The 12094-nt window shown below is 41.4% G+C and overlaps 1 protein-coding gene across 4 annotated transcripts in view; it reads right to left on the bottom strand.

Annotated features, from left to right (window-relative positions):
• Nucleotides 1-7568, bottom strand: part of LOC134932068 (protein unc-13 homolog A-like) — a 330279-nt gene extending 322711 nt beyond the window's left edge. For 2 of the 4 annotated variants that reach the window (XM_063926113.1, XM_063926114.1), the window contains exons 1-2: nt 6852-7477; nt 2818-2847 (exon numbers count right to left, since the gene is read on the bottom strand). In XM_063926113.1, the coding sequence (XP_063782183.1) occupies nt 2818-2847; nt 6852-6873 (52 nt within the window). In that variant the 5' untranslated portion in view covers nt 6874-7477. The other 2 variants (XM_063926115.1, XM_063926116.1) reach the window with 2 other exon arrangements.
• Between the last annotated feature and the right edge of the window lie 4526 nt (nt 7569-12094).

Below are 12094 nucleotides of genomic sequence, written 5' to 3'. Positions count from 1 at the left end.
GCAGAAAAGAAAATACATTTTCGTGAATAAAAATGTTTTAAAAGAAAATGCTAGTGCGCTGTCTTTATTCTGTGTATTAATAAATACCTGTGATTCAAAGGATTATTTAGTAATTTTTTTCAAACAACCACTGACTGTTTTTGCCAGTGATGTTTATGAAGGGTTACAAATGTTGCAGTGTTGTAACATCCTCTCCCCTCATGTGCTTATCCTTTGTCAAACTTTAATAATCTTCAACTGTACAACATCCAGTAGTCTTCTGCCACCTGATACTTATTCCAGTGTCATCTGCTGATGTAACTATGTTTATTTACCCTGTACTTGTCCTATACTGTCATCCTGTTTGATTATTTATGTACTCTGTAATTGGGCACTGCGGAACCCTTGTGGCACCATATAAATAAAGGATAGTAATAATAATAACAACAACAACAACAACAACAACAACAACAACATAACTGGCAGATTCTTGGTTCAAAAGATCACAATGCAACATTTGTTGCCATGTAGTCGTGTGCTGAGGATGTTTAGAACAACGCTGCATATATCCGGATGACAGTTTGACTGTCTATTTATATATAAATATAAGGCTCTTATTGCCTTGAATAATACCGGTATACATCCACATACTGAAAGGTTATTTTTAAACACTGGGTTTTATAGGTTGCCCCTATTAGAATATATGTTCACTAACCAATACCCCTTGATCTGTATACTGATATATCCAGCAATATGCTTGATAATGCTGTAGAATTTAAATAATAAACTGGCTTAAAAATATAAAATATTTAAGCCTTCCTTAACACCTTTTTAATGGATTATATACAGAAGAGACGCAGGATTTGAACATATGTGTTGATACTACTACAGACAGTGCTCTCTTGATTACACAGCTTAACCAAACACCTATAATATCACAGGTTTATAATCAGATCTTTACACAACCACTGTTTATTATATTCCCAGTGATGTGTGTTGCAGGTTACGCACGTTGTTATAATAATGTGCTATTTATAAGTTCCTCATACAATACTAATATCCCTTTCACATCGCACTAAAAACCCGGTATCGACACAGCATATTGCAGTGTCGAAACGGGTCCGTGTGCGATGTGAAAGGTCCTTTGGTGAATTAGCGGGTCGCCTGACCCGGTAATTCAACCCGGTAAAAAAGAAGGGTTATTACCGGGTTGAATACCGAGTCAGGCGCAGTGTGAATGGGAGCCGTTCCGATGCGACACGGCTCCCAGTCACAGCATAGGCAGAGGCGGCGCAGGAGATGAGCTGATCTCCCGGCGCCGCCTCCACCCCTGCCCCTGCTGCTGCTGCGCCCTCCGCTGCTATGGCAACCGACCCGGTATATTGCCGGGTCGGAAAGCCAGCAACGGAGCGCAAATGCCGGATCCCACCCAGTAAGTACACGTTTCTCTTACCGGGTAGGATCCGGCATTTGCGATCTGAATGCAGCATAAGGGTGTAATAGTTACTGGTTTCCAATAACATAATATAGGTATTTAAACCAACATCATAACGCGAGTATATTCCTGTTATGTATTTCTAGATGATAGTATAAATCAAATGTTGGATAATCACAGCTAATATATAGGTGCCGTTTTCTCTCAATAAATCAAGCATGCTGTATTTTTCAAAAATATATAGCTCGTTTGGGTCTCTCATACATCCATATAGCAACTCAAACACCTGTTACTGCCTGAATATCTGGCTGGTATTGCCCTAAGCAGCACAGGCTCACATTCTCATGTTTATTGATAACTTATAAAATCTAATGCACAAGAATAAACTAACACTTGGATGTAGAGTGTAAAACTACTTGCAAACGAGCTTAATCTATTCAAAACCTCAAATAGCTCTCCTTACAGAAGAAAGAGCCACAATAATCCATATGTCTCTCATTAACATTATATTTGAAAGGTGGCTAGCACTTGGAGGTGAACCCTCCTTTCCCATATATATGATGCCAGCATGTGTCTATAGTCCTAAATAGTAACCCTATCTAATATTTCTTTAAACATACACAGGATTTTAGTACGATTAGTAACAGTACAGACAGCGCACAGCGATGCCGATGTGCATTTCACTTTGCTAAGCTTCGTCAGGGCTATAGTACTCGGCGCCCGCCTTAGGAAGCGTATTTATGCATTATATTAGCCAATGACGAGTAAACAGATTAGGAATGGACCAATGAGTACATCAGACAAGGGATTCAAATCCCTGTCCATTATGTTTAATATACGGCTCCACAGCGGCCACTAATAATGGGCAGCTGCAGCGTGTCTCCTCTCCCCGTCTAGTGCCGCTCAGTGAGCGGCTTGATTATAGCTGTTGATGAAAATCACCTGTGGCACTGACATTATTATTTATTTTATTTTCTGCACGTTATTCTGTCTCTATTGATTTTATATTTCACTCTACATGACCCCTTTATAACAAGGGGACATATAATACATCGTATGTGATGATATTAAAGATATCTACATCACATATGGGTATTGAAATGTCTTTCTTATTTCATATTATCATTAATAAAAGTACCAAACATGTTATTTTTATTAAAGAAGAATTAATTCTCTTGTGGAAGGGAATGAGTGCTGCTATCAAAAGTTGATTTACTTTTTCTTCTCTAAATTTAAACCATGTATTTAGTCTACAGTATTTAGGGACTGATTTTGGGGTAGGCCCCTTCACCTTGTAGGCCCCTGGACATTTGCCAGTCTAGCCACCCTGTAGTTACGCCACTGGTATAATAATGTTGTCTTATAGCATGATGGAATAGAAAGCACAGCATTTCCATAATTACCTGATATTCCATTAAAATGTCCCTTTTTCACTAGAAAAACAAAAACATGAGTTACTCTGAGGAGCAGACATTAACATATTGTTTGAATTTGTAATATAATAGCATAGAATTGTGCACCATGCTTTCATTCTAATATATCACGCTGATACTGCTTAAACAGAAATGGACCTTTGTCAGTTAATGCAAACCTTCTAGAACAGTGGTTCCCAAACTCGGTCCCCAAGGACCCCTAACAGTTCACATTTTCCAGGTTACCCAGAGATGCACAGGTGTATTCACTACTAACTGACACATTTTAAAAGATCCACAGGTGGAGCTGATTATTTCACTTGTGATTTTGTGAGACCTGGAAAATGTGAACTGTTGGGGGGTCCTTGAGGACAGAGTTTGGGAACGACTGTTCTAGAACATCACAATAACGATATTAGGATATTTGTTGACAATGTTCCACTTAAAAAAAAGACATTTACGAAAATAGGAGCATACAAGTCACCAAGCAATCCTTGTTTGTTAAGTAACGTAGCAAAGTAATAGGCCATACAATTGAGGGGCATTTTCCCGATTCCCCTATATGATCCACCATCTTCAAACACTGGTCATTGATTGCCAATTCGTTGGGAATCGCGGAAATTCTGCATGTTAAAAATCTTAATTTGCCAATTCCAGGATCCCAGGATTCGCAAATCAGGGAAATTCAAAATGTTGAATATCCCTGATTCCCTGACCCAGGTGTCGGGGGATCGGGAAATGATGACAATCTGCATGACCTGTCCCAACCAGGCAGCCTCCTTCAAGAACGCTCTACTAACCTCTAATCTCGAGTCGGTGGCCCCCTCTCCTCTGTCCCCCTCTGCCGCTCTAAACCCAAACCCTGGCACACCAAACTAACATGATTCTTACAAAAATGTTCACGCTCCGCTGAATGCTTCTGGAGGAAATCTCACTCTCTGGTGGACTTTCTCCATTTCAAGTTTATTCTCTCCTGCAGCTCTGCTCTTTCACTCGCCAAGCAATTTTTTTTTCCAATTACTCATCTCTTCACAGTCCTCCAGTCCACGCCATCTCTTTGAAACTTTCAACACTCTCCTTTGCCCCTCTGTTCCTCCCATCCCATTCTCCCTCACTGCCACTGACTTTGCCTCCTTCTTCATCTCCAAAATTGAGGAAATCCAACACAATATCTCCTCCCGTCACTCCTCTGCTGACCCCTGCCACCATCATCCTTCCCCTCAATCTATCCCACCCTGTCCTCCTTCCTCCCCACTACAGACAAGGAAGTCCATGATCTCATCTTATCCTCCCTCTCAACCTGCCCCTTGGACCCCCTCCCCTCCAGTCTTCACCGCTTCCTCTTCCCCACTGCCTGCTCACCTCTTCATCTTATCACTCTCTACTGGCATCTTTCCCTCACCATTCAAACAAGCTCTAGTCCAACCTATTATAAGCCATCTCACCAGCTACCTCTCTGACAACTCCATCTTTGATCCACTACAATCTGGCTTTCACCCACTCCACACCACTGAGACTGCCCTGGTGAAAGTCACCAATTACCTGCTTTTGGCTAAATCCAGGGGCCAATTCTCTCTGCTTATCCTTCTGAACCTCTCTGCTGCCTTCGCCACCATGGATCATCCTCTCCTCCATGGTGTCTGCCTCTGGAACCACCTCACACCCTTCCTGTTAGTGTCCTTCAGGGTTCTGTCCTCGGCACCCTTCTGTTCTCCCTGTACACCTCTTCCCTGGGTGCGCTCATTAACTCCTTTGGCCTTCAATATCACCACTATGCTGATGACACACAACTCTACCTCTCCTGATCTGTCCCCCTCTGTCCTCTCAGGTTCCAGCTGCCTCTCCGCCATCTCCTCCTGGATGTCTGAGCGCTCTCTGAAGCTCAACATGGACAAAACTAAACTCATTATCTTTCCCCCAGCCAGAGTAACACCCCCTACCAATATCTTTATCACTGTTGACAACACCATCATCTCCCCCGTTCCCCAACTTCGCTGCTTGGGCATCACTTCACTCCTCCCTCTCCTTTGTACCCCACATCCAAGCTCTGATGCAATCCTGTCGGTTCCAGCTACCCAACATTGCTCGTATAAGGCCATTTCTCTCTCAGAGTACAACTAAACTTATCATCCACTCACTGGTCATCTCATGGCTTACTGCAACGTTCTCATTGGCCTCACTCACTCCCATCTTACTCCCCTCCAATCAGTCCTCAACTCCGCAGCTAGGCTTATCTTCCACTCCTGCCATTCCACTTAGACAAAATCTGCACTGACTCCCAATCCCCTACAGAATCCTCCTCAAACTTCTCACCCTCACATATAAAGCCATCTCTAATTCCACTTCTCCCTACATCTCCAACCTCCTCTCCCTTCATACTCCCTCCCGCCCCCTACGGTAAGCCAATGACCGTCGCCTCTCCTCTACCCCGTCACTGCTTTCAATGCTCGAGTTCAAGATTTTGCCCGTGCTGCAATCCTTCAGTGGAACGCACTCCCCCGCTCCATTAGACTCTCCCCGACCTTGTGAAGCTTCAAACAGGCACTGAAAACCCACCTATTCATCAAGGCACTTAAAATACATTTTTTTTTTCAGTATTTTTTTCTCTAAGGGTGCATGACCACGCCTCCTGAAAAGTATGTGAGCCCAGCCAGGCTCTCTGCTGCCCTGGCAGTGATGAGCAGTCAAATATCCCCGCTATGTACTAATTGTAACAAGCAGTGACAGCAGTAGCGATAACTGCTGTGCCTGCGAGTTACTTCCCTCGCACATGGGAGAAGTTTATCATGTTTGGGAAATCTCCTGCATTAGACTACTGTATTTGTAAACTACTACTACTACTACTACTACTACTACTACTACTACGCAAAAACTGCAGTTTCTACATAATAAAAAAAAAAAAAAAAAAAAAAAAGAGGATTGATAAATAGGTCCCTAGAGTGTGTGTGTATATATATATATATATATATATATATATATATATATATATATATATATATATATATATATATATTATTTAGAATGACAAGGGTATTTGTCATAATTTCCAAAGCAGGACATCTGAGTATATATATATATATATATATATTTTATATATTTACGCTTGTATTTAACCATTTGCAATAGAATGCAGAACATTAGCGTACAAAATAAAATAACGTTTGAAAGTCCTGTAATTGCCCCATACAGAGGCAGAACTCTGGGAGGCAATGGAGTCATCGGCCGCCGGGCTCCTGCTCTGAAGGGGGGCACCTCTCCTCCCATTCTGTGACACCATTGAATTAAGTTAATTGATAGCTGCCGCTATCTTTTCAGTGGCCAACTTCCTCACTGGTCCCTGCACCTTACAAATCACACCATTTTTATTATACTGTAGATACACATTTTACAAGTGTCATACCCAGAATTAGAAACCACAACCTATTACACTGGAAGCAGACACCTTACTGATGAAGCGGTTTGCTCCTGTATAGGAAATATGAGAATTTTAACTATATGAAGATACTTCTCCGACAATTACACATAACTTCGTATAGTAAGAATTCTCATGCTTCCTCTACAGGAGCAAATAACTCCATCAGTAAAGTGTCTGCTGTTAGTGTAACAGGTCATGGGTTCTAATCCTGGGTATGACTGCTAAGAAATGTGTGATTTAAAATAAAAGACAATTAAATGTATTAAATACAGTATATACATTTGTTTCAGAACACTACATATACACACACACACACACACACACACACACACACACACACACACACATATACATACATATATTTATCTTAATATAGGAAATAGGGGGCACCAATATTTATATTGCCTCCGGGCAACTGGGACAAACTTACGCCACTGGCCCCATATATACAGTATTTAGAACATTTAACATCTGAATTGCGGACATTCTGGCACTTATTCAAATGTAGAGTATAACAGTTACAGAACAAATAGTGGCTTTGGTTTGCGCCATTTATACTTTAACCATACTACAGTATATAAACTGAACCTGTATGCAAGCCGTACCGTACCTCTCACACAGAGCAGCACCATCTCCAGGAGAGTCCACTGTCCCGGACAGACAGGAACAGTGCGGTCAGTGAGCTGCGGCGTGTAAGGGGCAGGCCTGTCACCGCATCAGCCGCTTCTGCTTGTCCCGATCTTTCTCTTGTTGTAGTAGTCTGATTTTCCGAGCAGGGAAACTACTGCACATCTCCAGGCTCTGGTCTGCCCTGTCCCTCCCACTGTATCAACAAGCATGACCGTAGTAACTCGTGCTGCTACCGGACTCTTCTATTCCGTGTCTGTATTGTCACTGGGATAAAAAGCAACAACAACCGTACACATTTTTTTTAATACACCATGCATGTGTATCATTATGCAATATACAGGACCACCGTGGGCCGGTCACAGGTGCTGGGGAGGGGGCGTGCACACGAGCCACCGGGTGCTCGCTGTACTCCCGGGTAGTATACCCTGCGACGCCTCCTCCAGGTACCACCTGGTTCTCCCTGCGGGTACACCAAATTATTACGTCCCCTCCCGGTTCCCTGCACTCCCGGGTACAGTATACCATGTAACCTCTTCCCGGGGCCCCGAAATGGGGATATCAAGATGTATTTATTTGTGGGACTGTATATAAGTGTTGTTGTTGTGGTGATAGTCACACCTTGCAATATGACCCCATCAACCAGGTGCAAAATGCGCAGTTTCTGATCTTCCAATGTATAATCTCAGCCACCTGCGTGTAAAACACCATTGTCATCAATTACTGCAACACAGGTGCCTGCAATAATACATTATGTGGAAAGTCTGAGCAGATATCCTGATGGTTCTGCAGTCACAGAATATGGCAGGTTTGTCCCTTTACAGAATTTCTACTTTCCATTATGCATACCCTCCAACATGACCCGCCCCACTAGGTACAAAATGCTCTGTTTCTGGACTTCCCTCTTAATTTATTATTGCCATCACCTGTGAAGAAACAGCTTTCCTATCATTCAACTAGTTCAACACAGGTGATGGAAATCATAAATTAAGAGGGAAGTCCAGAAACAGAGCATTTTGTACCTAGTGGGGCGGGTCATGTTGGAGGGTCTGATTATGTATTTTCAGTATTTAAAACTCCTGGCTTTTTCTGTTCAAAAACTAACATTTCCAGTAAAATTTACTATCAAGGTACAGTATACAGTTAAGTGATTTTGGGGGGTATTTATTAAAGCTCAGAGAGCTATAAAAATTATGAGATAAATTACTAGCCAATTAGCTTCCGCCTTACATTTTACACCTGTGTTTGAGAAATGGCAAGACCTGATTGGTTGGTGTTTTATCTCTAACAATTTTGTCTCCAAGCTCTTATAAATCAACTCCTTAATGTGAAGCTAACAAAACTTTCATTTGTGTTACTTCTTTTATTCAGTGTGCAATAAAGATAGAGCACAGGTTCTTAAACTCTGTCCTCAGGACCCCACACGGTGCATGTTTTGCAGGTCTCCTCACAGAATCACAAGTGAAATAATTAGCTCCATATGTGGACCTTTTAAATTGTTTCAGTGAGTAATTAATACACCTGTGCACTTGCTGGGTTACCTGCAAAACATGCACCGTGTGGGGTCCTGGGGACCGAGTTTGAGAACCACTGAGATAGAGTGACCAGACTAATGCATACATGGCTAAATCACACTGTAGCCCATACAGCTTTCCACCAAGCGTGGGTTGCCAAAAGTCTCGGAAGCTTATAGGTGGTCCTGTTTGTTTGTTTGTTTTTTAATTCAAGTTAAAACCTTATAGGAAACTAGATTTGCCACAATTTCCTAGAGATTTCCTGATCAAGGTCAAATTTCTCAAACACTGGGAATAAAACCAGTAACTGTAATTCACACATGAGGTAAATTGATTTAAATCATTTGTTCATGTACACTAAAGAACATACAGTAAATGCAACTGATATGCTTTCCTGTACATAGCAAAACCCCCTGATGTGATCTGTACAAAAGATGCAGGTGACAGGTATTACATAACATCACATGACCACATACAGGTGCATCATGTAATAATAACTGTGAGAAGTATTGTGCACTTTCAGTGAAAAAGTAAAACATTTGTAATGTGACACATCCTAAAGCAGAAAATATATTTCTGTGAGTGTTAACTACAGATGAACACATTGATTTTTCCTGCTTGGCAGGAGCTACTGTATCACAGTCTTTGAAATTAATGACTGAACCACCAAGCATAGACGGTGCTAATTAATTAAGGGTATGTCGCACTTCTTAATACTCTGTTTCCTGCTTTCTAACATTTGTGCTGAATTTTGAAAATATTTTTGAATGATAAATACTGGTGTTTTTCGACCTAATGTATTGCACAAATCCACTGACAAATGTGTACTGTACATTGCTTGTGTACCTGCTAACCTGACTTTTTTTTTTTTTGCATTGAACCAAAAATAAATCAACAGAAAATAACTGATCAGCTTACTTCTGTGCCTATATTTTCTTTTTTTGCGTTTTATATTAAAAAATGTTTTTATTTTAATTGTTCTTTGGGAGTAAGTTTTTTTTAATTCACTTTGCTTACTCCCCGCTAAAAGTAAGCATAGTTTATTTGCATTTTCTCTTTTTCTTTTTTTTTTTTTTAAATTGCCAGTCAGCTTCTGCCTTACATTTTACAGGTTATGTTTGGAAAATGACAGGAGCTGATTGGTTGGTACTTTTATCCATATCTCCCAACATGACCCTCTCCAGGAGGGACAGAATACTCTGCTCCTGGACTTCTCTCTTAATTTATGATTACCATCACCTGTGATGAAACGCCTTTCTTATCTATTAATCTGTTCAACACAGGTGTTGGCAATCACACATTAAGAGAAAGTCAAGAAACAAAGCATTTTGCCTCTCCTGGAAAGGGTCATGTTGGGAGGTATGCTTTATCTCTCACAGTTTTAGCCCTCTCCAAGCTTTGATAAATACCCTCCTTATTAACTAATTTAGCCACATCAATAAAAAAGAAGAGGGAAAGACAGAAAGCGTATTATGAAATTATAAAATGAGGTCTAGCTGGCTGTAATGTTATAAACTATACAGATGTGTTGCCAGTGGTTATTGTATCACAAATAACATTGGCTCTAAAATTTCTAACACAGGTAGCGTAAACCTTCACTCAATAAAAGGGCACTGCTAAATTTACTTTTGTTAAATATTTATCATTCTAAAGCAGGCATGTCCAAACTGCGGCCCTCCAGCTGTTGAGAAACTACACATCCCAGCATGCCCGGACACAGCTTTAGCATTCTCTGACAGCAAAACTGGGTCAGGGCATGCTGGGATATGTAGTTTCACAACAGCTGGAGGGCCGCAGTTTGGACATGCCTGTTCTAAAGGGAGTATTTTTCAAAGCTGGGAGAGAGGTAAAGTACCAGCCAATCACCTTCTGCCTTACAACTTACAGACTGTGGGGCCCATTTATCAATGAGTGATAAAACTTGTGAATAAGAAAACTAGTTGCGTATGATAAATTGTGTTCCAGCCAATCAGCTCCCAACTGTCATGCCAACACATGACAGTTAGGAGCTGATTGGCTGCACCCTTTATCATATGCAACAAGTTTTATTATTCACAAGGTTTATCACTCGTTAATAAATGAGCCACTGGGGGTAATTCAAATGTTTGAAAAGTCAGTTGGTATCTGTTTTATCCTATCTAATAGACAGGAAAAAAACAGACACCCATCCGACTTTTCAAACATTTGCATGACGGGAGCTTATTTGTTGGTATTTTATCTCTCACAATTGTATCCCCAAGCTTTGATAAATATCCCCCTTGTTCATAGAACTGTGCTGTGTAATGTTATGGACAATCTGTTGCCTGTGGCGACAGCTAGTATAATTCACTTTACCTGTTGTTTTTGTGATCGTTATGTGACTGCATTTTGGAATGCAAATTATTACCACAAAAAGCACCAGCTTACAATTGGAATATGGAATGTATTTATGGCTAATATACTGAACATACAGTGCATCTGGAAAGTATTCACAGCGCTTCACTTTTTCCACATTTTGTTATGTTAGTCTTATTCCAAAATGTAATAAATTCATTTTTTTCCTCATTCTACACACAATACCCCATGATGACAACGTGAATTTTTTTTTTTTTAGATTTTTGCAAATTTATTAAAAATAAAAAAAACTAAGAAATCACATGTACATAAGTATTCACAGCCTTTGTCATGACACTCAAAACTGAATTCAGGTGCATCCTGTTTCAACTGATCTTCCTTGAGATATTCCTTCAGCTTAATTGGAGTCCACCTGTGGTAAATTCAGTTGTTTGGTCATGATTTGGAAAGGCACACACCTGTCTATACAAGGTTCCACAGTTGACAGTGCATGTCTGAGCACAAACCAAGTATGAAGTCAAAGGAATTGTCTGTAGACGTGTGAGACAGGATTGTCTCGGCACAAATCTGGGGAAGGGTACAGAAAAATATCTGCTGCTTTGAAGGTCCCAATGGACACAGTAGCCTCCATCATCCGTGAATGGAAGAAGTTGGGAACCACCAGGACTCTTCCTAGAGCTGGCCGGCCGTCTAAACTGAGCGTTCGAGGGAGAAGGGCCCTAGTCAGGGATATGACCAAGAACCCGGTGGTCACTCTGTCAGAGCTACAGCATTCCTCTGTGGTGAGAGGAGAACCATCCAGAAGGACAACCATCTCTGCAGCAATCCACCAATCGGGCCTGTATGGTAGAGTGGCCAGACGGAAGCCACTCCATAGTAAAAAGCACATAGCAACCCGCCTGGAGTTTGCCAAAATGCACCTGAAACACTCTCAAACCATGAGAAACAAAAGTCTCTGGTCTGATGAGACAAAGATTGAACTCTTTGTCGTGAATGCCAGGCGTCCTATTTGGAGGAAACTAGGCACCGCTCATATCCAGTCCCAGGGCTGTTTCTAGGCAATTTGGCTCCCAGTGCGAGATTTAAAAATGCGCCCCTCCCCCCCTTCCCCATTGCCCCAAAAAAATGCACCCCCACATAAATATAAAAAATAAAGAATTTGCGCGCGCTCCCGGAAAGGGGGCATGCCCTTGTTAAAATGGGTGTGGTCTCATTCAAATGTGCGTGGCCTCGTCTGGAAAGACTACCTTACACCCCAGTTTTTGACCCTGCACCAACAGATCACGGCCGCATGAAAAAAATAAAAATGCTACCATATTAAGCCCCACACAGTAATGCCCCCTGCACTATATTATGCCACACACTGCAATGCCTTTGA

Source organism: Pseudophryne corroboree, chromosome 6, assembly GCF_028390025.1.
Source record: "Pseudophryne corroboree isolate aPseCor3 chromosome 6, aPseCor3.hap2, whole genome shotgun sequence".
Classification (NCBI taxonomy): Eukaryota; Metazoa; Chordata; class Amphibia; order Anura; family Myobatrachidae; genus Pseudophryne; species Pseudophryne corroboree.
This window is presented reverse-complemented; position numbering and strand designations above follow the sequence as displayed.